Genomic DNA, 26,317 nt, shown 5'->3' on the forward strand with positions numbered 1-26,317 from the left:
GAATCATTAGTAAAATTAGCACTGCATATAGATTTTAACCCAAAGATTTCATGAAATTTGACAACTTTCATGTTTGCAGGCCAGTGGAGACGATGTGACAGAGATTTAAGAGACAAGAAAAAAGAGTTAGTTAGTCTAGAAAGGGGTAAACGGCTCGCATTTTTATAGTACTTAACTGTGATCCAGGATCTGACTATTCAGGTTATTTAGTCATTTACTTCCACAGTTCTGTGAAGGAGGTATTATTATCCTGGTTTTACAGATAGGAATTGGAAGCCCAACACGGTAGTAAGTAACTTGCTATAGGACAACAAGCAAACAAGTAGGGGGGCCAGGAGTAGAAGTAAGTTCTGCCCGTTGCAGGTGCTTGCATAGACCCATGTATCATCGCTTGGCCTCGTCATCTGACGCTCATTCTAGATAGTTTAGTATGTGTCTGTATAATTCACAGGCGGCCCACTGAGTGCCTTGTCCAGTAGACTTCCTTGAGGATTTATTTTTCTTGACATTCTGTGTAACATTTGATTCCACTGGACACTTATCTTCATTCTTGAAACATTTTTATTATTTTAAGATGCTTTGGGTTCTGCATACCTTGTTCCCTATCTTTTTACACACACACAAAAAAAATGCTGGTGGTTTCTCTTAGGCTGTAGCAATATCCACTGGTCATATGCGGAAATTCAGACATGTTTTAAAAACACAAAAGCTCATTTAGCATAATGGTTAAAATGAGAGTATTTGAAATCAGTTCTAGATCCAAGTCCTGACCCTACCACGTATTACCTAAGGACCATGGGGAAGTAACTTCACTTCCCTCAACCTAATTTTATTCATCTATAAAATGTGGACAGTTGTGTGGATTAAATGGAAAGAGTACATGTAAAGCACTTAGCATACTACTGAACACAAATTCTCCATGCTCAGTAAGAGTTGTTGATACTACCATATTACATTGTAAACATTTGAGTTTCTTTCCCTAAAAGACTTTTATTTCTACATAGTCTTCCTATGTTAGGTAGAGAGAGGAATCTAATGTTTTATAAGAAAAAAATTCTTCCTGCCTTTTTATTTTTTAATTTAAACGTTTATATATTGATAAGTTTGTGCTTTTCCCTTTATACCTGATTATCAGTTTTACCAGGTACAGTCCTTTACTCACATTTTCCTGCCTTGAGTATTTTAAATATGTTTCTCCATTTTTATTCTGGCATAAAATATTGCTTTTGAAAAGCTAATAATTGTCTGATTTTTTTCCCCTATGTCATTTCCTGTTTTTGCCCAGATGTCAGCAGGATTTTTTTTTTCTTATTTAAATCTTAGTAACTTTACTAGACTATGTCTTGGAGTTGGTCATTTTAGGGCGGTAGTAACATATACACTCTGTGCTCTTTCAATAAATAACTTCAAATCTTTTAGTATTTAATTTGTTACCTAGCTATGGTTTTCTTTTTTGGGGACACTTACTATTTGTGGATTAAATCTTCTTTGTCTATCTTCAGTATTTTCTGAGGTATATTCACTTTTTCTCAAATTTAAGAAGATCTCTTCATTTCTAATTTTAAAATTCTTTCCTTTTTCACTACTCTTCTCTCAGATGTGTTATCTGTTGTGTTTATTTGCACTCTTACATTCCTTTTAATTTTAACTTCAGGAATTTTTTCATTTTGCTTCTAATTTTTTGAGGTGTGATTAACATTTTATGTTTCAGGTGTATAATGTTCTGGTTTGATATTGGTATATATTACAAAATGATCACCACAATAAGTCCAGTTCACATCCATCAGTATGCATAGTTAACTAAATATTTTTTTCTTGTGATGAGACCTTTTAAGATCCTTTCTCCTACCTACGTTCAGATACATGGAACAGTATTACTAACTATGGCCACCATGCTGTATGTTACATCCCCTTCATTATAGATGAGTTTATCTTCAAGAACATATATTTTTTTGGTTTTGATTACAGCTTTTTTCATGAATTCAATCTTGTCTGATATTATAGTCATGAATATAACTTTCTTATTATTTATATTTGCTTGGTAATTCTTTGCCTGCCCTTTTTTTCTTTTTGGTAAGATTTTATTGGGGAAGTCAACTTATAATTTGTTCTTTGATTAGGACAAGATAAAGGAAAAACAATTTCAGATGGAACAGTGACATAAACATATCAGGATATCCAGAAATGTACCTGTATAGAAAAGTTTTTAAACCTCCACATTAGGTTTTTTTTTAATTGGAAGAGAATTGCTGTACAATGTTGTGTTGGTTTCTGCCATATATCAACATGAATCAGCAGTAGGTGTACATATGTCCACTACTTCCTGAGCCTCCCTTCCATCCCCATCCCACCCCATCGTTCTAGGTTGTCACAGAGCTGGCTTAAGCTCCCTGCAGCTCCATCACATTCGCACTGGCTGTCAGTTTCACATATGGTAATATATATGTTTGCAAGCTACTTTCAGTGCATCCCACCCTCTCCTTCCCCTGCTGCGTCAACAAGTCTGTTCTTTATATCTGCATCTTTATTGCTGCCCTGCAGATAGGTTTATCAGTACCGTTTTTCTGGATTCCATATATTAATATGTGCATTAATATATGATGTTGTCTTTCTCTTTTTGACTTCATTCTGTATAACAGGCTCTAGGTTCATTCACCTCCCCAGAACTGACTCAAATTTTTTATGGCTGAGTAATATTCCATTGTATATATGTACGATTACTTCTTTATCCATTCATCTGTCAGTGGACATCTAGGTGTCTTTTAGAATTGTGCTTTTCTCAGGGCATATGCCCAGCAGTGAGATTGCTGGGTCATATGGCAGTTTTATTCCTAGTTTTTCAAGAAATCGCCACACTGTTCTCCTTAGTGGCTGTATCAGTTTACATTCCCACCAGCAGTGCAAGAAAATTCCTTTTTCTCCACATCCTTTCCAGCATTTGTTTGTAGATTTTTTGATGATGACCATTCTGATTGGTGTGAGGTGATACCTCATTGTAGTTTTGATTTGCATCTCTCTAACAAACAAGTGAGGTTGAGCATTTTTTCATGTGTTCATTAGCCATCTAGTCTTCTTTGGAGAAATGTCTGTTTAGGTCTTCTGCCCATTTTTTGATTGGTTTGTTTGTTTTTCTGATCTTGAGCTACATCAGCTGCTTATATATTTTGGAGATTAATCCTTTGTCAGTTGCTTAATTTGTAACTATTTTCTCTCATTTTGAGAATTGTCTTTTTTGCCTACCTTTTAATTTTCAGTCTTTCTGTATTGCTTTATATGAGATCTCTTTGTAAAAGGTCTTAGATTAAAATGTAGACCTCATTTTAATACCGTAAATTCACTCCTGGACTTTTATATATAACTTACAGTTTGGCTATAGGAGTTTTTCTTTCTTTTTTACAGATTTATTTTTGGCTTTAGTGCAGCGCATGAGCTCTTCACTGTTGTGCCTGGGCTTTCTCTAGTTGCGGCGCTTGGGGGCTGCTCTCGAGTGGTGGTGCGTGGGCTTCCCGTTGTGGTGACTTCTCTTGTTGCAGAGCGTGGGTTCTGGGCGTGGCTTCAGTATTTGCAGTGTGTGGGCTCTGGAGCACAGGCTCAGCAGCTGTGGGACCCGGGCATGCCCCATGGCATGTGGGATCCTAGTTTCTGGATGAGGGCTCAAACCCATGTCCCCTGCATTACAAGGTGGATTCTTAACCACTTGACTGCCAAGGGAGTCCCCAGGAGTTTTTCTTTAATGGATGTGTTTCACTCATTTTTATTTATTGATACATGTTTGGTTTTAACTTCTGTCATCAAAAGATCTATTAGGATTGTTCATATGACTTTCTTGCTTTCGGTTGTCATGCTATTCGTATTCTGTTGTCATCCATATTATTATAGTTTCATTTTGTATGTGTCCTCTGATTATTTTCTACTTCTGCATTTTTGTCTTGCAGGCTCACTTTTTAATTATAATGTGTACTTAATTTTTTTTCTCAACTTTTCATTTAAAATATCAGTCCTACAAGAAAAGTAGAAAGAAATAGTCCAGTGAACATTTGCATGTCATTCAGCTAGATTAACCAGTGTTATTATTTTTGCTGCATTTGCTTTAGTTCTGCCTCCATCTACATTTTCCCCTAAATATTTGAAAATAACTTACAAACATGATTATTCATCCCTAACTGATACTTCAACATGTGTTCCTCAAGAACAGGGACACTTTCTTACCTAGACATGATACTGCTGTCACTTCCTGGTTCAACATCGCTATAACGTCTATGTGGAGTTCCTATTTAAATTTCCCCAGTTGTCTCAATAATGTCCTTTATAATTTTTTTGTTTTTGATCTAATTAAGGATCATGAGTTGCATTTAGTTTTTTGTTGTTCTTCTTCTTTAATCTAAATCAGTCTCCTAGTCTTTTTTCTTTCCATAAAAAAATCCAGGTAGTTACTCTTGTAAAATGTCCCAACATCTGAATTCATCTGTTTCCCCCGATCAGATACAGTTAAATTTTCTTGGCAAGAATACATTGTAGGTTATATCTTTCTCATTATGTCAATCAAGAAACATAATAAGGTCCCATGGTTAAGACTTGGCCTTCCAATGCAGGTGGTGTGGGTTCTATCCCTGGTTAGGGAGCCAAAAATGGTCCACATCAAAAAAAAAAAAGTCTTGAAGAAACACACAGTATCAGTTTGTCTAGTTATTGGTCCCAGTGAATTTGATCACATGGTTAAGGTGGTGTCAATACTCTTACAGTATATCAACTTCTTATAAGCAGTTACTAAATAAAATTTTCTGCTTCCATCTCCTTTTAATTGCTTATTTTTTATTACATTTTCAAACACATATACCTCTATTATTGAAAATCAATAAATCAGATATCTTCAACCTCAGTCATAGAGGATGAGGAAGAGAAAAAAATCAACATACATGCAGTATCTCCCACCTTTCTTTCCTCTTCCAAGTTTGCTTATTTATCCACTTACCTTTAAAATGAAGAAAAATGCACATAAAATTGATCGTATCCTTATGAAAAAATGACTGAAAACATCCTGTAGATACGTATTTTTGGTCACATGGGTGAAGCCCATCCATGAGATACAGCGAAGTTAAAGCAGTTGGAAGAGACTGGCTGTGAGAGAAGAGGAAGAAGACTTGTTGGCAGATTTTAGGAAACAGTGTCTGTTGGCAGGCTTGGGGTTTGGGTTTGGACTGTTCTTGGTTTGACCCTGCTAGTCTTGTGGGCACTAGTTACTGTGGGTAGAATTATTTTCTGGGCTGCAGTAGCAAGCAGCAAGCACTCATCTAGGAGTCGCATCAAGCGGAGAGCCACCCCTGACCCTCAGATTTTCCTGTTCCTTACCTTCAGATATATCTAAGTGTGCCTTTTACTCTTTTCTTCAGGTCTCCCAGTTGCTGGGCAAACCTCAGAATTTGTTAACCAAGTGTTAGAGAAGACTGCAGAAGGCAATCCCACTGGAGGCCTTGTAGGACTAAGGATACCAACATCAAAAGTGTAATCAGCTTCATTGGACCACTGGTCAGAAATGTCTGTGTTTGTCACGTTATTCATTGTAAATTTTCATTCTGTTTTGCATGTCAGTTTAGCATTATGTAAACATTTGCAATTAGGTTACATTGTTTTAAGAACTAAGTAGCATAAGTGAAGCATGATCCAAAATACTTGATTATTGCATTTTTCAGAGCATAAACCATGGTTAAAACTGCTACAGGCATCAGAGTTGAAAATCATACATTTAAATAGGTGTTTAGATACAGATTACAAAATCTGTTAAAGCAAGACAAGACACTTTGAAAGAGTGAAGATAATAGTAAATGCCAAATATTGTGGCAGGTTTATGCTCTGAACCACACACAAAAAAATTGAGGAAGCATTTTTTTAAACAGTCAGTTTTGATTGTTTTTAGAATTATTGCTTTTTGTTCTAATTTTCCACAACTGTTACTCTCACTTGTACATGGCACAACCCAGCACTCACGCCCATGTGCCATATTAGATGTTCATTTTCCGAGCTCTATATGGTATATATAAATATATATATAAATATATATATATAATGTCTGTGCAAGTAAGAAAAAAAAGCATATTCTTTGTGCCTTGTATTTTGGGGAAACTATAAAACTGGTAATATTTTGTATGATGAAAACCCTAATGAGGAAAAAAAACAAGATATATAGGTGGAAAAATTATGGGGTTTAAATGTTTTTTTGTTCCAACACTTTTTCAAAATTTTTGAATGTATATAGGACTATGTTGAAATGTAGATATATGCCACAGAGTCTGTGTATTGTATAAAAAACAAAACAAAAAACAAACAAAAAAAAAGATGGCTCTAGAAAACTCATATTTCGGTACTTGACCGGAAGAAGACAAATACTTGCACATTATTGCGATTGTTTTATTTTTTGTACCAAAGACAAATGCAACTGATATGGCAAACTGCCAGTCTAAGTAAAGTTTTGCACAGCTTACATGATACTGTATGAATGTATGAAAAAAAAGGAGAAAAAAAAGAAAAACGAAAAGGTCAGGGTTAGGGATCTTACTGAACTGTGAATTTTATTTCTGTTTGGGTCCAATTATCTACAGAAGGAGCATCCACACACACAGATATTATTTTGCTGTTCCTCTAGTTCGCTTCCATAGTAGATAAGTTGGTGGCCATTTAGGTGTCTGTAAGTCTTTTTATTTCTGCACTTATTGTAGGAAATTTTAATATATTTCATTTTAGTAAGCTATTGGTAAAATAGTTTTTGACCTTGAAAATTAAAAAGTTTATTTAGCTTGTTGTAGTATACTTCCACCAAACAACCAAAATACAGATTATTTTTATTGTATTATGTATATATATGTAAAGAAAGAAAAAAGCTAAAAATATCTAATTCTTTAGTTGCCACTTTTCCAATTGATGTATTATTGTGCATGTAATATTTTCAAAGATCAACACAAGCTTAAAACAAAAACAAAAAAATTTATAGATTTTTATATTTTTGTACAGGTATTTTCAAACTAGCTTCTTCAAACTTAACATGTGACTTCTTCTTCTATAGTTTCTAGAACTGAGAAATATTAACACATTTAGTTTTTAGGTGCTCTTTTTGTTCACACAAAACAGCTTCATTAGTCAGTGTTCTAACTATGTTAAAGCTTTACCTCTTGATGAGAAATTTCTTATGTCAAGGCAGCATTATAAACCTTCCCTACAAATCTTTCCATCCTGTCTCACTGTTTTATTTTCAGATTTTGTGTTTTGAACTCTGAAAACTGATAACTTAAAAATTCTATCTTTAAAAAAAAAAATCCTATTTAGCCAGAAAAAAAAAATACCAAAAATTTCAGACCTAGCTGCTGGGAAAATATATATTTCTCCAACTACTTCTCCATACCCCTTGGAGAATTTCTTTTAAATTATATTTTGTCTATACAGTGTGTTTCCTTTTATTTTCTTTCTGCCCACCACCCTCTCCCATTTGTAAGTGATAGCACATGAAGCTATAGCTTATAAAGGTTTGGTTCTAATACGCACAGTAACAACCAAGCAATGTTGCTTTCATGCTTTGACATTATGAAGAATCTCCGAGAAGGATGGTCTTAACACCTTAGCTGGACTGTGATGCACAAGATTACCTGTGTGCTTGGTGGAAATGTACATGGTTAGTGCATCCACATTAAACAGATAAGCTCAGATCTAATGGTTTAATAGAATGTAAGCTTATCAGTCAGTGTTTTCCATTTTTAGATGGGAGAAGGCGAAGCACAGGTTTGTATCTTGGAGGTATATGAAGTTTTGACAGAGTGTGTCTGGGAAATTGAAATATGTTCCAAAATATGGCAGTTTTGCAATCAGGTGAAAATCACTTCATGGTAGAGACTCAGCTGATGAGGTTTATAAAATTGCCCCTTTCTAGCTGCTCTGTTAGGAATTCTGGTTTTTTATACCTTTTTCTTGTCTGCGAACCAGAATTTGATTTTTTGGTCTTGCATTTCAAAAAAAAAAAGACTTTGAATCTGTTTAGTAGATTCCATATCCTTGCATTTCAGTGTTTTATATGTACTACTTAAGTTAAATAGTTAAAAGCTTTTAAATAGTTGAGCTTTTTAATGTTGACACTTTATTTTGTACCTACCTATTTATATATGTATGTATATCTTAGAAAAAGCACTTTGTTAAAAAAAATTGCATTTTATATGATTCCTGCCATTTGCTGCTAAATCTGGGCTGGTCAGAATGCTGCAGCGATACTTGATCTAAATAAAAACCTGGCAGTAAAATGTAGAGTGAAAGTTAAATCCTCTTGCTGTTTTAACTTTATCATAAAGATGACATAGGCAAGCTGTGCAGCTTTACATTTTAACCAGGGGACTCTGTGGCATTTAAAACCGTCTAGAAATGGTTGTACTTTAATGCCAGTAATAATCTGCTTCCTCTATTGTCATTAAAATATATACGTTTAGTGTATCACACAAACAAATCTTATAAGGGTAACGTAAAAACCCCAACAATTGTACATGTTCTGTTTTTGAAAATTGTGGCATGTATTTTTGGGTGAAGATCATTAGAGAAGAGCTCTCTAAAGGTTTTCTGTGTTCATTCATGGTATACAGATAGCTCATAATGAAGTCCAGAATCTTACGTTAAGTGAAAGCATTGTGAATTCACCTCAAATAAACCCATTGTTCCCAAAGCAGTTATAAACTTTGACTCTAGTACTACTATGATTTAAAAAAACAAACGATATTCTTCCTCGTTTCAGATACACTGGATTCTTTATAGAGTTTGTCTCCATGTGAAAGCATGCTGTCCGGTTGTCCTTGTTAAGATCTTGTCTGAGTTTTGAATTGGGTGCCACACTTTTTCAGTCAGTATGATTGCTTGTCCTACTGTACCATGTACGATTCTTGTCCTTTCCTATATCCTTCATGACAGATTATGATGTGGCTTTATATTGTGCCTTACTTGTACATTTAAAACAAAACGTCTTCATTCCCTTTCACTCCCTAACTCTTTCACTTTGAACTTTTTGGTAAGAGAATCAGAGCTATTATAAAAACATCATGAAGGATTTCAGATGAGTATGGTTTTAAATTCCCTCTCTTTATTGTTATTTTATATTTGTATGAAAGACCAGTTTTGAATGGTCTTTGAATATGAGGGGGAAAGATTAGCAGTAATTTCACTACATCCCTTTTTCCTAACTTTCATGAATTTGTCATACATCTTCTTTCTGATGCTTGACTTTATTTGCTCCTTAGCAATAGTCTGCATTTAAAGAAAGGTGTGTTCAGTTCATCAGCTTGAAATTGACCATTTCATTTTTCCAGAATTTTTTAGGAAAAGAGTACTCATTTTGTTTGTTTTATAAAACAGATGACAAGTCTCTTTAAAAGAAACAGAAGTACAGTACTTTTGGAATACAATGCTGTTAGTTTGGATTTCTTTTTTTATATATAATATTCATACAATTATCTGATGTTTGCCTTCATTAATAAAGCTGTTAGTTTATTCACCAAAATGTCAAGAATGGATGTGCTTTTCTTTATTCCATACATTTAAAAATATTTTAGCTGCTAAGATTTAGTTAACTTTCTAAGAAACGAATTCAAGTTGCCTTCAGCAGGAATTAACACAAACTTATGTTCCCTTTCTTTATATAGTCTTCCTAAAATGCTGTTCAAGTATTTTCTAGTTAATTATGTAACAGAATGTTAGCATCTCTCCAAATCTTGAAACTTGAATTTTGAGAATGCATTGAATTATGCTTTCAGTGTTAAAGGTTTCAATTATCCTTCTAGTGAAGTCTGTTGTGGAATACCATTTCCCATGGAACTGAGGCCATTTCCACAACTTTGCACAGAACTGCAGTCTTGTTCTTCCCTCAGATCATGACAAATAAGTCTCACACAGTGCCGTAATACTTGTGGATTCTTTTGTAATCTTTGTAATCTTAATAAGGGCATTATGAGAAGATGACTCCATGTTTTTTTAATATTTCAAACACATTGGGATGTAACCATGAATGTCAACTGTAGGGACGGTGGTTTCGTTTTAAGGAATAAGCATGTTGGGGAAGATGACCACGATGTACTACTGACGGTTTTACCCTTCCGTAGGCGAGTGGGGTTATGTGTTGAAGCATAATCCTCGTGCTGAGTAAACTGACTGAAATCGTAGAAATTACACCTAGGGACTGAATTATGCCAAATTGCCATTTTCCTTTAGGAAAGAGAGATTTGGGGGTAGTGGTGAGGGAACAAAACCTTAAAACTACTTCTGAATAGTATTTTGGAATTGACGACTTGGTGACTAGTGAGGAACATCAGAGTTGGGTATTTTAATGTGCGAAGTTTGGGTGAACTAGGTTTGCCTCTTTCATAGCAGTGTAAACACAATTGTGTAGTTGATTAAATCCTGGGTGGATGTGAGCGGGACTGATTACTGTGTCTTGCCCTTCGCCCTTTGTTTTTTTCAGAACCAAATATCAGAAGTGTGTGTGTGTACTGTATCTGCCTTTTCGCCACATTTTTATGACACTGTATTCCACTGCCTGCTTTTTATTTTTTTAACCTTCTTTCCCTAGGATTTGTCCTATAACTTAACTTAGCATTTGTGGTTAACAGTGATACTAGGGCTGACTGCACATAAGAAGTCACAAGAGAAGAGTGGAAGGGCAAGAATTCAAAGCATTTGTTCATACAATGTGGCGACCTCTTTGGCATAGCGCGTAGGACCTGTTTGTAATGCGATCATGAATATTCTGTAGTTTTGTTTCCCTCCCCGCCAACTGGAGCTATGAAACTTTTTATTGGATTCAGTCTTGTCTGTTGTCTAGAAAGAATTTTATCTTGTTGACGCATGAGCTGTTTAAAAATTATTCTATTAAATGTTGGTTAATAGTTGTGCAGTTTTTCTTTTCAGAGGAAAAGGCAATACAGTCGTTGCCTTTGTTTTCTGTCACCTTCCAGCCCCTCAGCACTTCTAGTCAGATACAGATTCATCAGTGTATGCAACATCCTTTGTAATTTAAAATAAAAAAAGCTGAAAAGAAAAGGTTTTCAATTGTTTGCCTCGTGTTTTCGTCCTTCCTTTTCCCATTGCTGTTCTGTTGCTGTCTGAGGTGCCCATCCACCTTTCAAAGTAAGCCACTGCAACAAAATTCTGAGCTAGAGACAGCAGTGAACTCTTGATAGCACTGCCCCTCTCTTGGTGTAGTGTACGAAGAGCTAACATTTTTTAACACTTAGAGCTGATTTTTCAACATGCTAGTTAAAATTTGCTCCTACATAGTATTATTTATTGACAGAAACACACTCTTGGTAGTTTAGAACATGGTTTATCCTTATCTCTTCCCCTTGATTCTTTGGCCAGGTGAGTTCTCTGAGGGAAATAAAGTATTTCGAGTCTTTCCTGACTTAAGCTTTGTATGTGTGTTTCATAATTCTCAGTAAATCTCCAAGCTTGGCTGGGCGTGTACATAGAACCATTAAATCAGTGGACCTGAGTGAACTTCACTGCAGCAATGTTCCTTCGGCCAACAGACATTCGTTTAGCAGTTACTCTGTAAAGACTTGTGCGCTAGGTACTGGCTGGGAGGAAGTTAAAGAGACCTCCAGGAATATATTCAGTTTGCTGAGGGAGGCCACATGGTCTGAACAGAACCACAGAACACAAGAGCTTTACACACACAAAGGGTTCTAGGCACATCACTACAGAGGACATTACCTCAAGGACACTGGTACCACATCCAGTGGGGGCTAAGAGAATTGACAGGCTGTGTTCATGATATCCCTGGTCCCTTGAAGAAGCCCTTTTCGTTTCATTTGAGTGATAGGCAGTCAGGAAGCAGAGTGGACATAGCCTCTCATGGACTGGTTCTGCTTGAGGACTTAACGTCACAGGAGCCTCTGTCGAGGTCTGGGAATTTGAAGGAGCTGGGTGAGGTGAGCCCTTCAGGTAGAGCTCTTAGGAAACTGAACCTTCTGTGGGTAGCATGCAGTGAGATGGGTGGTTCAGTTGTCCCTCCTTGCCGACACTGATTTCAGAACCAGGAGAACACCTTAGCCAGAGAGAAAAACATTAGTTCAGAATAACTTTCATGTCCAAACTGAAAGGTTCAGAATAGGAAGAAAGCATTAGAAAGCCCTGGAAGGCTAGGGTGGCATTTGTTAAGCCCCTGCTAGGTGCTTTTACATCAGGGAAGTCAGCTGCTGCATTCTGTGACCCAGTCAGGTAGATGGTCATGTCCATTTTACAGAAGAGTCAGACTAGACCTAGACTTGTGTGGAGTCACCCCAGACCCAACTTACCTGGTACAGAACTCTCAATTCAGATGGCAGTCTGCGCGCAGCACTCAAGAGGCCGTGCATACTCTCCTGTAAGCGACCAGGCAAGTCACAGGCCGTATTTGGGTGGTTTTCTATGCAGGAGGGAGACAGTGCGCTTAGGATTTGAAAACCAGAAAGAATTAAAGCCAAAACCTAGTAGATGTAGTAGCCAAAAGCTAGTCAGGATTAGAAGGTACAGATGATGAGAGCAAAAGAGCATTGACAGTAGTCAGTGATGGGGAGTGCAGGTCACCAAACTCTACCTATCCTTCAAAGATGGTCTCTAGCTAAAGTGCTTAGAACTGAGTCTTTTTTATTAGAAGGGAGTGTGCTGGAGCAGGGAGAAAAGAGCTATGTTGTTTCCTTCTGTGACTGCCCCTTGGAGATGCAGTTGGCCACCGTTGGCTGAAGAGGAATTTCCAGCAAGAAGCATAATGGGAAAGGGGCCCAAGATCACGTGGGCCCATCTACTACGTGCAGACTTCGGCTTTCTTCACTGTCTTGAATAGGGAACTTCTACTTGAGAATCCAGAACGTTTGAGTGACTTGAAGAACATCAACCTCAGTTTCTTTTAAGGGTTTTAATCTTAAGATGTTGCCAAGAATGAACCTAACAGAAAATGTTCAAGCTCTATGGAAAACATTAAAATACTACGAATGACCCAGAAGAAGACTGGAACAAACGGGAAGATAGACCAAGTTGTTAAACAGGAGCAATCAATGGCGTCAGTCTTCCAAAGTTTAACGATTTAGTGCCATCCCAGTGAGACATACCAATACAATTACAGTTAAGTTCACATGGAGAAAAAAATGGGATGCCTGATCCTAATGTTAAAGCACATTAAACTGTAATAATAAAGCTGTCATTATGGTGCATGAATGAGTAGTAGGTCAAGAGAATATAATGGAAAGTGTAGATGTAAGAATTTATATGGTAAATACAGCATCTGAAACCAGTGAGAAAAAGATGGATTGTTCAGAAAATAGTGATGGAACAACTGGGTACTCCTCTGGAGGAGGTAAACTTGGCTCTATATTTCACACCATAAGCCAACACATACTTCAAAGTGGTTAAAGATCTAAATGCAAAAAAATTCAAATAAAACTCCTTTAAGGCCCCAAATACCGTAAGCCAAGTCAAAATTCTACTGACTAAGATAAAGCTCATCTCTCAGGGCAAATCCTCCTAGTATGTAAATAGCTCTGGGAGCTGATACAAAAAATACCAACAACCTAATAGAAAAATTAACAGATAGTAAAAGAAAAACAGTTTTCAGTTCATGATAAGAGAAATGAAAATTAAAAGATGGCACTTTTCACTTAAATAGATTGGCAAAAATCTTAGTGTTTGTAAAGACACTGTGTGTACAAGGCTGTGAGGAAGCAGGCATTAGTACCGCTTTGCTTGTGGGAGTGTAAATTGATACAACCTCTCTGAAAAGCAATTCGGTAGCATGTATCCAAATTTTAAAATGCATCTGTCCTTTGACCTAGCAATTCCATTTGGGCTGGGCAAGTCATTAGTCTCTCTCTGCCTGTCTCCTTATCTGTAAGAAGTGGATGGTTCTACCTCACAGGATTGCTGTGAGAGTTACATTAGAATGATGCACATACAGCACTTAGTGGCTGGCACAAGGGAAGTGCTTCAGAAATGCCAGTGCCACAGTAAGGGCAGTCGTGTGCGTTGCCTTCTCCCCATGCTCCATGCTACTACAGTGTGCTTGGTGCTTTTTTGTATTGCCTCATTTAGCCCTCCAGTCAATGCTGGGATTGCCGGCAGTGAGCCTCTGAGGAGACTGAGGCACAGAGAGATGAAGTGGGTGGTCAAGCAGGATTCAAGCCAGGGCAGATGCCCAAGATGCGTTGCCCAGCCAGTCTATTAGATGCAGTGGTGTGATGAACGCTTCAAGGGAGGGTGTTCTCTCCAGGACTAGACTTCCAAAAAGAGCTTGAAGAATCCAGGAAGGAGACAGGGCTGGTGGGGTGATTGATGCCCTTGAGATCCAGCTAAGAAACTTGGACTAGTTAATATTAATAATACAATGAAAGAGCCTCCATCTGTTGAGGGTGTGCTCTTAAGTATTTCCATTAAGTAATTTAAGGCTTCCCTGGTAGCTCTAAAGACGGTAAAGAATCTGCAATGTGGGAGACCCAGGTTCAATCCCTGGGTCGGGAAGATCTGCCTGGAAAAGGAAATGGCTACCACTCCAGTATTCTTCCCTGGAAAATCCCATGGGCAGAGGAGGGTTACATCCCTGCCAGGTTACAGTCAGTCCATGGAGTCACAGGACTAAGCGACTCACTTTTGTTTCCATTAAAAACTACATTAATCCGTCAAAACTACTCCAGCAAAGTATATTTATTAAAACCAATTGCACACAAAAGGGAAACGCCAGGAGTCAGAGAAGGGGTGTAAGTTGGAATGTGACTTGATCAGTTGGGCATTTTAGAAAGATCCCTCCAACCGTGGGCTGAACTGACAGGAGTTGTTAACCCTAGCAAACTACCTTGAATTTCATACATTTAAAAAAATAATGATAACATTTGTCATTTTCTTCTTTCACCCTACAAGTTATTTTCACTGTAGAAAATATGAAAAATACAAGAAAGTTTAAAGGAGTATAAAAAATTGTTTAACTCCACCTTCCAGAGACATCCCAATGGATATTTTTCTTCCAATCTTTTTCCCCCCTCTGTGCAAAAAATATGCAGTCATTAGAATGGCTGATGGGCAGAATATGGGGAGACGCCCCTGTTAAAGCGTCCTGACAATTCCCTCCTTTCTTTCTCTACGTCTTCTAGGTCCACCACAAGAGGCCGACTGATTTTTCCCACGTGTCAGGCAAAGGCCACAGGACTTGGCGCCACCACCCTCGCTCGCCTCAGGCCTGGTCTCTAGGGGGCGCTGCCGTAAGACCCGGAGGCTAAAAAGGAAACCGGTGCGAAAACGCGTTGGAACTTGGGCTCCGCGGCTTCCCGTAGCCGGCATTTCCAACATGGCTGCTGCCCAAGATGTCCACGTCCGTATCTGTAACCAAGAGATTGTCAAATTCGATCTGGAGGTGAAGGCGCTTATCCAGGTACTAATGCCCGGGGTCCCCGCCAGGGTCCAGAAGCCCTAAATCCCAGCTCAGCTGGCCTTCTGTGAGCTCAGCGGTCTTACTCCCGAGCTTTACTCCCTTGGTCATGTCTCCGAGGCCACTGGCCCAGCTCCCTGCCCACTACCCCTCAACTGTCTCGCCCCATGGCCCCTCCCCTGGATCGTTGGCTTTGGTATTCCGTCCGACTGCCGTTAGCTCGCCCTCTTCCAGGACACCCCGTCCTCTACCTCCACTCCTAACTGGGCTTCCCCTATGTGGCCGCTCCGCTACACACCCCTGGCCGTCACCTCGCCACCCCCCAGCCAGCCTCAAAACATACCTGTCATCCTGCCTGGCCCCGCCTTCTGATCCCGTCCTCCTCATGCTTTAGTAGCGTCCTGTAGGCCATCAGCCTCGCCCCCTGCTGGTCTGATGCCCCGTGGCACCAAAGGCCACCTGGCACAGGAGGTACTGGGTGAAATGAACGTGACCTAGACCGTAGTTGTGATTTTGTAAATGGGGAAGGAGTCTGCCTGAGCAGAAAGTAGATAATGGCAAAACTGGGACGCGGACAATGAAAGTCATCCTAGAAAAAATTCTTGGCGTCTACTTCGTTTAACTGATGGGGCGATTGAGATCCTTTGCCTAAGCCAATTAAGGGTAGAAGGTAATAGTTCAGTAAACCAGTTGGCATAGGCAAGAGTTGGGAATGTAGAAATAGTTCCTTTAGTTTATCAAAAAGAAACCAAGAGTTTTAAACCTTTCTTTTGGGCAAATGGTTTCCATTTCCAGCAGTGTTACTCAACCTTAGATGCTAAGTAAGAGTCTTCATCTAGCTGTGGTAAAAGGTGAAGGAAAGTAAGCTCCCTACGGAAATCAGGTGCAAAATAAACCAAATTAATAGCCGTTAAATGTTGCATGGAACTGTGATTTAATGAGTAATCCAGAGAACAAGAACAACTTGATACAAACATTTAAACTTTTTGAACTTCACCTTTCCCATGTATAAACTACAAAACATCTGGGCCAATTCTAGAAGAATTAATTTAGGATTCATAAAAAGGAAACTGGCTTTTCAGGTGATCTAAATTGCCTCAGCCCCATTTTGCACTCTCTAAGATTCACTTTCTCCTGAAGAGAACAATTGATTATAGCTAGATTTAGCACATCCTTACAGTGTGGCAACTCCTGCTAAGCCCTTTATGTGGGTACCTGGTTATGAAGTGGGTAATGATGGGGAAACGGACACAGAAGCTTCAGTAACTTTTTCAGGATTATACATCTGATAAATTGCTGCAACTAGAATTTGAATCCACATGGTCTGGCTCTAGGGCCTACTTTTTACCTGGCCCTGGTAATTCTGAATGTCCAGAAACAAATTCGAAATCTACATTTGAACATGTCTGTAAACTGTGTGATTTATAATATTAATAGATGGTTTGTAAAATTAGTTCAAGCAGTTAAAGAGGTTCGTCTTGTCATATGCCGAGAATTTAGCATCCTCATTTTTAGGTTGGAAAGACCTGAAGTTATGGTGCCCTCTCAGGTGTTCGTTCTTGTCGGATATGCAAGCTGCTTTAAGTCTTTCATAATGGCTGGATGCTGTTCTGTTAAACATCAAGACTTATTAGTTCCTTAGTCCGTTTCTGGTTTTAAAAACGTGTTTATTAATTAATTTTTGGTTGCACTGAGTCTTCGCTGCTGCGCATGGGCTTTCGCTGACCGCACAAGTAGGGGCTACTCTGTTGCAGCGCATGCGCTTCTCATTGCTGCGGCTTCTCTTGTTCCGGAGCACAGGCTCTAGGCCCCACAGGGCTTCGGTAGTTGCAGAGGCAGGCTCCGCAGCTGTGGTGTGCGGGCTTAGTTGCTCGGCAGCATCGGATTTCCTATCCACTGTACCACCAGGGAAGTCGCACTGTTGTCTTTCTGCTTATGCTTCTATGTTGCTCGCTCAGACTTGACTCCAAAGAGGGATGAAAAAAATGTAAATTATAATGCTTCTGCTTGTGTTACAGAGGTAAACAGCAGAGATTAGGATGAATTACAGCCAGTAGGTCCAACTTAGTTGTGGTCTAAGCCAGCTCTCTCATTGTACAGCTGGTGTCGTTTCCTCTCATTGCCTTGAGAAAGGCCCGTTCATCTCTTCAATGTCTCCTAGGATATTCGAGATTGTTCAGGACCATTAAGTGCACTTACTGAACTGAACACTAAAGTGAAAGAGAAGTTTCAGCAACTGCGGCACAGAATACAGGTGAGTGAGTGCGCAGCTGGGACGCTGCGCCTGGGGAAAGAAAAGAAAGTGCATTGGAGAGGTTTTGCATTGTGTTAAGTTAATGATTTGTTTAAAATCTAGATTCTTTAATGGAGCGTAAACTCGATGACAGCAGGCCTGTTCCTGGTGTTCGCCGCGTATCCATGATGGTACAGTTGAGCACCATCGTTGAGTGGAAGAATGGGTGTGTGGGAAGAAGGGAGGGAGGGAGGCAGGGTGGGGGAAATGGAAGTTCTGTCACAGAGAAGCAGAGAGAGTTCTAGAGGAAAAGAAAGTGAGGGCTGCTGCCCCTCACTGAGGTGGGTGGCTGTGTCCTGGGGTTTGGTTATTTGGGGCTCTGAGTCTTTCTTTTCAGAAGGCCTTACCTGTGGGGCTTTCGTGCGACCTGGGTTGAATGTAAGTCTCTTCAGAGGTTTTTGCATTTGCTTTTGCCAGGTCTCCTGGGATTACCACAGGTCTGGGAGCACTTTTTATGTTTGTTTCTCCTTGTGGAGGTTCTTGAACCACTCAGGAAGGATGAACTTGGACCCTCGATCCATGTGAGGGGAGTGCCATGGTTATAATCGGGAGAGACATTTATATCCCTCTAGCCACGTCTCACAACAAAAAACTCCACAACTTCTCTGTGCTGGTTGACAGACGTTTTCCTAGCTCACCTTTTCACTGAGGGTATTTGTATCCCTTTGTGCTCCTGGCTTTGCAGTGGTCTCAGTTCCAGTTCCCAGCTTCAGGTGGCCAAAGCTTTGTTTTCTGTCCCCACATGGACTTGAAAACCGTGTTTGCCATTCAGTCTGAAATATGTACCAAGACTGAGAGCCTATAGAAACAGATAGCAGTGTGTTATTTCCATCATATCTCAGAGTGGGATCAGTAGGCTCCTATGTTACTGTAGTTTTTTCCCTTTTCCTTTCAGGCACGTCCTGGACCGCAGGAACGCAGGAACGCATCCCCTGCTCCAGGGCAGCCTCACACCCCTCACAGGAAGGCTGCTCTGACTCATAGTTTCTTTCTCATTTTGAGTTCTTGAGGATGGTCCTTTCTTTCCTTTTAGACAGCTTTCTATGTAAAAGGATGTTTGTTGTGTATGAACCAGCATTCCTGAGTCTTCTGTTCTAGGAGGGTTTTCAAGTGCTGTTGCATAACTGGTAGAAATAGAAGTGCTTTCCAGTTTTTCATTACCTTTCAAAATCATTTTAACTTAGAGCTGATTTCCTCCCAAAGGAGCTTGAGCAGTCGGCTAAAGAGCAAGACAAAGAGTCAGAGAAGCAAGTTCTGCTCCAAGAAGTGGAGAATCACAAAAAGCAGATGCTCAGGTGGGTGGGGCCTGGCCTCCGGCCAGTGGCCTCCGCTGGGCCCCCTGCTCCCGGTGAGGCTTGTGCCTGAGTTTGCCTAATAAACCTGCTGAAGCTAGGGGGTAAGCCGGGGCTCTTTGGTAGCTGGGACTGTGTATAGTGTACAAAAGCATATTTAACATTATGCTGTATTTTATATTTTTTTAAAAGCAAAAAATTCGTTGCTTTTGTAATATAGGGTCCTTTTTAATCTAAAGAGAATTGATAGCAGAAAAAGTCCACCAAAGGTGCCAAAAAGATTGGGGACCACTGGTGTAAAGAACAGCAAACCTTGAAGCAATATTGAATAAACTGTCTTATACTGATTTTTCTACTTCTTACTGCCTATATTGATGGAGCAGCTAATGGGTCAGTAACTGTTGTCCTGGGTACTGGTGAAACAAAGACGAACAAGGCATAGTTCTCCAGGAGCAGAACCAAGCCACGCCGCGGGCAGAACAGTAATGTGTAGGAGATGACTTTGAACGGGGCCGCGTGCGCCCAGCTGGGCAGTTTGGCTGTTTCCCTTTAGTGGAGCCATTGCAGGCTGTAAGCACAGGGACGCTGTGACCGGTCTTCTCCCTCTGGCTGCCCTGGGGGAGAGGGACTGTTGTGGGTGGTAGGAGAATGGAAACAGTTTCTGGGGCAGCCAAGAAGAGGACGTGGTGGGAAGGGTGACGGACTCTGGGCTACACACAGGTGGCCTCCCCATCACTCCCTGGCTGGAAGGCTACTGTGACTTGAACTGACTGACAGCCTGTCGGCATCAAGAGAAACTCACACATGGCTTTTGTAATTCCAGCAATCAGACCTCATGGAGGAAGGCTAACCTCACTTGCAAAATTGCTATCGACAACCTAGAGAAAGCAGAACTTCTCCAGGGAGGAGACCTATTCCGGCAAAGGTATGTATCTTCTTGTCTTTCTGGGTTTTGATGACAGAATAGACAGCAGTTGGAAAGGTGCAAAACCTACTGTGGGGAACCCTCTCTTGTTTTCAGCATAAAATTGATATTTTATAAGTAATTTTTTTAACTATAAAAGAAATACATTCTTGTTTTTAGTAAATTGGTAAAATTGAAATGTGAATCACAAAGTGAAAGTATGAATTGTGCTGTTCACAACTATTTTGATATATTGCCTCCTTTCATTATTTTTTCTTCCATATTTTTTATAAAATCAGCATGGTACCATACATTATCTGGTCCCATCACTTCATGGCAAATAGATGGGGAAACAATGGAAACTGTGACAGACTTTATTTTCTTGGGCTCCAAAATCACTGCAGATGGTGACTGCAGCCATGAAGTTAAAAGACGCTTGGAAAAAAACCTGTGACCAACCTAGACAGCATATTAAAAAGCAGAGACATTACTTTGTCAAAAGGTGTATATAGTCAAAGCTATGGTTTTTCCAGTGGTCATGTTTGGATGTCAGAGTTGGGCCATAAAGAAGGCTGAGCACCGAAGAATTGATGCTTTTGAACTGTGATGTTGGAGAACTCTTGAGAGTCCCTTGGACTGAAAGGAGATCAGCCAATCAATCCTAAAGGAAATTAGTCCTGAATGTTCACTGGAAGGACTGATGCTGAAGCTGAAGCTCCAGTACTTTGGCCACCTGATGCAAAGAACTGACTCATTTGAAAAGACCCTGATGCTGGCGAAGATTGAAGGCAGGAGGAGAAAGGGATGACAGAGAAAGAGATGATTGGATGGCATCACCGACTCAATGGACATGAGTTTGAGTAAGCTCCGGGAGTTGGTGATGGACAGGGAGGCCTGGCGTGCTGCAGTCCATGGGGTCGCAAAGAGTCGGACACGACGGAGCAACTGAACTGAACTGAGCTTTAAACATAGTCTCCTAGTCTTCACTTAGTATTATTATCTTCACAAAGATTTGCCTGTTTTTTTAAAAAGCTCTTTATAACTAATCCCCTGCTTGTGTGTGTTTCTATTTCTCATTATGTCCATATTATGAGTAACACACGAGGGCACATGTCGGTACATAAAGCGTTGTCCACATTCTGTGTATTTCCTTTGGAGAGATTCCCAGGGATGAGGTTATTGGGTCAAAGGCGTGAGCATTGCTAAGGCCCCTAACACACATCGCCAGCTGGCTCTCAGAAGGAGCACCAGTGGGCGTCCCTACCAGCAGTCTTCACGTGCGTGCGCTCGCATGCCCTTGCCACCACTGCGGTGTGCTGAGCCGCTCAGTCATGTCAGGCTCTTTGTGACCCCATGGACTATGGCCCGCCAGGCTCCTCTGTCCATGGACTCTCCCAGGCAAGAATACTAGAGTGGGTTGCCATTCCTCCTTGAGGGGACCTTCTCAACCCAGGGATCAAACCCACGTCTCCCGAGTCTCCTCGCTGCAGGTGGGTTCTTCACCCCTGAGCCATCAGGGGGAGTCCTTTGCCACCATTAAGTATGACCATTTAAAAAACATGCTGATTCGATAGATTAGAAGGTGGGATCTTGTTTGAATCCGTGGCTTTCTTGAGCCAGGCTTTTGTTGACATTCCTCCTCCTACTCTGTACTTCTAGGAAAACTGCCAAAGAGAGCCTGGCCCAGACGTCCAGCGCCATCACAGAGAGCCTCATGGGGATCAGCAGGATGATGTCCCAGCAGGTCCAGCAGAGCGAGGAAGCCATGCAGACGCTGGGTAAAGTCAGGCCAGGCCTGCAGTGGGAGGCTGCCGCTGGGCTCCAGGCCCTCACCCCTGGGCTCCTCCACCTCTGCCCACATCTGCCCCGCCTTCACTGATCTGTGTGGCTTCTCACTCCTGTGACAGTGTGGTCTTACCCAGTTGGGATGCACTGCTCTCATTTCCCTTTTTGGTTTTTATAGTTGTGCTGAAGGATCCACACACCCCATCAAAATGTTTGGAAGAACTCCTAGGCTCTCTCCTGGAGAGTGGGTGCCAACAGGCCTGGAGGAGGGGCTTGAGAGTCTATTTTTTATCTCGGGCTCTGGGGACCCTTCTGGCCAGGCAGGGAGATGATCAGTTATTGGCTGCCAGCTGGTCTGCTAGGACATCCACTTACAATTGTACTCCCCAATGTTATTTTTCCTGTGAGCTCCTTTTATTTATATATTTGTATATGTATTTTTTACTTTTGGCTGCGCTGTGTAGCATGTGGGATCCTAGTTTCCCTACTGGGGATCGAACTCATGCCCTTTGCAGTGGAAGCGTGGAGTCTTACCCACTGGACAACCAGGGAAGGCCTGTGAGCTCCTTTTGAAAGATATGGTCAGAGGCTGAGCTTCTTGAGACCATCTGGTTCTCCCCAGCAGCTTTCCCAGCATCCTCCCTATAGGAGAACAGAGGCAGAGGGTTTACTCTGAGATACCTTTGGAGGAGTCGCACAGAGCCGAAAGTAGAGAGCCGGGGACACGACTCCCAGGAGCCGCCACCCAGCTGTGGCTGTGGCCAGCTCCGGGCCAGCCTCAACTCTGTCTTCACTCTGCCTCCGTTTTGATGACTTTGAAGCAAATCTCAGATGTCATCCGTATAAATGCTTCCATGTATCTTTCTAAAAGATAAGAGACTTTTGAAACAAGAAACAAAAAGCAATACCGTTATCATCCCTAGAAGTTATCTGCAATTCTGAACCACTCTTTTGCTTGTTTGTTTCCAGTGCACTATCCTAACAGGCAGACACAAAAAGGAAACCAAGGAGCTTGTCCCCGAGGTCACTGCCTATGTTTGAAACTCATCTGGGCATTTAGGCTCGGAACCAGCTGGTCACCTCCTCTGAGTGTGCACTGGGGCCATGGCCTGAGGGGAATGTGAGAGGGAGGGGCCCACCTGGCCCTGGAGTCCAGGGCTTCTGCGCTCTGGTGTGAGTAACAGGCACCCACCCCCAGCAGGCGGATCAGAAACTGACCATAGAGTTACGTGCTGAGAAGGGGACACAGATCCTGGTGGTTTCTGGGGTGTTGAGGGTTGTTTTGGGGGCACACGTTATAGGCGAGATGGCCATCAAAGAAAGAACAGTTATTAATCCTTGCCTGTGACTCATAAATTCAGCTTGATTTAAAAATCTATTAGGACTGCAGTTTTTTGTCTTTTTTTTTTTTTTTAAGCCCATTAAGGATATGATGTCTGCAATTTGCTGCAAAATTGTAGCGGGGCCAGAATTGTTTGGGGACAGGATTACCGAGGAGTTGATGGTTCTTGGGTATGGGCAGTGGCACATGGCATTTCATGATTCTATTCTGTCTGCTTTTGTGATGGTTAAAGTTCTCTAAAGAAAGTTTAAAAGGAAAAGCCAGGTTTTCAGTGTGGCAGCAGGCATGGAGAAAGAGGAATGAGAGGGACTTTTGTTACACGAGTGTTTGTTTGTACCCCTCTGTGTTTTTCAAGCTACTGCTCCATTTCCTCTGGTAGTTTATTTGCTTACTAGCTTGTAATTTTGTAAAAGGTAATATGAATGACATAGTTAAGGGAAAAACCCTCCAGGTCAGCACTGTCGCATAGAAACGTCATGGGAGCCACATACTTAAAATTTTCACTAGGCACATTAAAAAAAAAAAGTAAAAACAAATATATGAAATTGATTGTAATAATATATTTATTTCAATATGCAATTCATAGTGAAAATTATTGAGAGACATTTTACATTCTTCTTTTTTCACACTGACTCTCTGAAATCGTGCGGGTATTTGCCTATAGGGACATTGCGGTTTGGATGGGGCACCTTTGACTCCCTCAGGGGGTGCGTGACTTGTTGCAGTCAGCACCGGCTGCACAGCTCTGGACGGCACAGGCGGGAACAGCTCTGCCTTCAGACCTCCCGGCCTGCTCCCCAGAGGTGCCCACTGCTCCCAGTTTGTCTCGTAGCCTCCTGAGACTCTCCAGCGTGCTTAGCACAAGCAGGTGTTAGTTATCCCCTCTTTTGTTACATAAATGGAAACATCTCACATGCTGTCCTTCACACCCAGCCTTCTCACTTGACAGCGTTTCACTCCGGGGATATCCTCATGATGGCTTTATAGAGGAGTCTTGCCAGGTACGCCTTCTTCCCCAGGTGTCGGGCCTAGTAACCGGCTCTCCAGTTCGTTTGTCACGGGGGCGCAGTGAACCTTAAGGGATGCATGCCTCTCCGTAGGTTTCCCAGGGGGCTGGAGCACGGGCGTCGTGTGTTTAACACTACAGCCAGCGTCCCTGGACTGAAGGACTGGCTTGTACGAGGGTGAGCAGCAGGGCCCAGGACACCCCAGCTCTTTCACGATCCTGCAAAGAGCAGATCTGACCAGCAGGCGTCCTGGCAGGGTGCACCTTGCAGGTGCAAAGTCCTGTCCCCACAGAGACCTCACAGTGCTGTCCACGGTCCCCTGGGTTAGTTTTGTGACCACCGGTTCTTCTCAGCAGCGCCTGCCTCCTTCAGAAAGTGGAGGTTGGTGGTGAGAAAAGGAACGTGTTTCTGCCCTTTTCCCTGTTGATGTCCTCGTTGGGAGGAGGTTCAAGGTGTCAGGTTAGGAGTCCTCCCTAGTTATGGCCCTGTGACCATGTGTGTAAGCAGACCTCATCCCTCCCTGAGCTGGATGGAGCCCAGGGAGCTGCCTTTCCTTGCCCTGTCCTTGTTCTGAGCTTCTCTGCGCTGCCTGTCTTCACATCTTTTGTTCTGGCCCTGGAACTTGCTCCCAAGCGCAGTGTTACACCGGGAACCCAGCCAGCAAAGTCTCTGGGTTTCGTGCCATACAGTTTCTGAGTCATGCTCCCTCCCTTTTGTTTCAGTTAATTCTTCACGGACTATCCTGGATGCAAATGAAGAGTTCAAATCCATGTCAGGGACCATCCAGTTGGGACGGAAGCTCATCACAAAATACAATCGCCGAGAGCTGACAGACAAGCTTCTCATTTTCCTTGCACTGGCCCTCTTCCTTGCTACAGTCCTCTATATTTTGAAAAAACGGCTCTTTCCGTTTTTGTGAGATCTGAGAGCTGCCAGCTTCTGCCCTCTGAACTCTGCTGTCAGGGTCTGGCCGCACTCCTGAACTCTGGCCCCAGCCTGCTTCAGGTGCTCAGCAGGTGAGATGGAGATACAGCCCCGCGAGTTTCTGCAGGGGGCTGGTGTGACGGGCTGAGCAGAGGACAAGGAGGGAGCCTGTCATCGGGACCCTGCAGGGACGCCAAGAGCCCTCACGCACTGCGGGTGAAATCGCGTGGGACACCCGGGCCGCCCTCCCATGTCCCCCTCCCCCTCTGCAGCCTTAATGCTAGATCTGGAGGAGGGAAGAGAAGAAGGGGAGAAGGAGGATGAAAACATCCATTCCTTGAATAAAGTTGACTATTTAATAGCATGAAATGCATTTGGTTTTCTAAGGCATTCCTCTGGGAATTCATGTGCCTGTTCTTGAAGTCCAGCTATCTAGAACTTGAACTCAGATCATTCACTTGTTCGCTCAGCAAAGAATTTTCAAGCAACAGCCACACAGAAACAGAGTTCTAGAGGCTGCCGTGGTCCCTCAACGCACAAGACAGACAAGATCGCGCAGGCCCTCAGGGAGGAGGGTGCACCTCCCGCTGGCGGCGGCTCGCAGCAGCGTCTGAAGAGGCCAAGGCGGACGCCCTCTCTGCGCACAGTGGCTGGGGTGTGCGCCGTCTCAGGGGCTGGCCCACACCTTTCTCTGTGAGGGCCAGGGCTAAATATAACCCAGAGAGTGAAGCCAGTGATAAGCTGGGGCCTGTCTGGGCCTGAGTTCTGTTGAGACCTGGCGGGTAGCAGGGCCCAAGCTAGGCCCGGCTGGGAGATGTTAGTGTCTCCTTGTGCTAAAGGCCTGGCTGACCTCACCCACAAAATCCCAGCCTCCCCCACTATTTATAGCCCCAGAGGCCCTGGGAGGGTAATGTGGGGGCAGAGGAGAAAGTGGAAGAAACGTGTGGATTTGAACCTTAGTTAAGAGAGTTGGTTTTGAGTCTTGGTTCTGCCGCTGAGGAACCATGTGACCGTGGCAGGTTACCTTAGGCCACTCAGCCTCAACCTCCCTGCCTGGGCGGGCGGGTGATGGTCCATATGTAGATGCTTGTGGAGTCCATCTGAGAATCACACAAGAATGCAAAGTAGCAAGTGCCGCTTCTGTCTGAGCCACAGGCTTCCCAGTCCAGCCACCGTCAGGCCTCTGGGCCCTGAGAATTCCTGGGGCAAACAGCTAGGTTCTCCAGGGGAGGCTGGCCTGGGCATCGGAAGTTCTGTTTGCATCTGTTTGAGCAGAGGGTGTCCGCGTTAAGGCCTGTTATGAAGTGTCAGATCATCCTGGGACCAAGTTATGAGAGAGTGGCTGCGCACCTCAGACTGACTAG

At 42.2% G+C, this 26,317-nt stretch overlaps 2 protein-coding genes across 4 annotated transcripts in view; both read left to right on the top strand.

The window, feature by feature from the left end:
* Positions 1-5,667, top strand: part of CREBRF (CREB3 regulatory factor) — a 52,460-nt gene extending 46,793 nt beyond the window's left edge. For all 3 annotated transcript variants that reach the window (XM_069556060.1, XM_069556061.1, XM_069556062.1), the window contains one exon: positions 5,391-5,667. In XM_069556060.1, coding sequence (XP_069412161.1) covers positions 5,391-5,506 — 116 coding nt within the window. In that variant the 3' untranslated portion in view covers positions 5,507-5,667. The remainder of the gene's footprint in view (positions 1-5,390) is intronic.
* Positions 5,668-15,131: 9,464 nt separating this feature from the next.
* On the top strand, positions 15,132-25,317 carry BNIP1 (BCL2 interacting protein 1). The gene is made up of 6 exons (XM_069556063.1): positions 15,132-15,409; positions 17,568-17,660; positions 18,903-18,994; positions 19,815-19,916; positions 21,555-21,673; positions 24,752-25,317. The coding sequence occupies exons 1-6, from the start codon at positions 15,326-15,328 to the stop codon at positions 24,946-24,948; spliced, it is 687 nt and encodes a 228-aa protein (XP_069412164.1). The 5' UTR covers positions 15,132-15,325; the 3' UTR covers positions 24,949-25,317.
* Positions 25,318-26,317: the final 1,000 nt, after the last annotated feature.

The sequence above is a fragment of the Ovis canadensis genome, chromosome 16 (assembly GCF_042477335.2).
Source record: "Ovis canadensis isolate MfBH-ARS-UI-01 breed Bighorn chromosome 16, ARS-UI_OviCan_v2, whole genome shotgun sequence".
NCBI classification, from domain to species: Eukaryota; Metazoa; Chordata; class Mammalia; order Artiodactyla; family Bovidae; genus Ovis; species Ovis canadensis.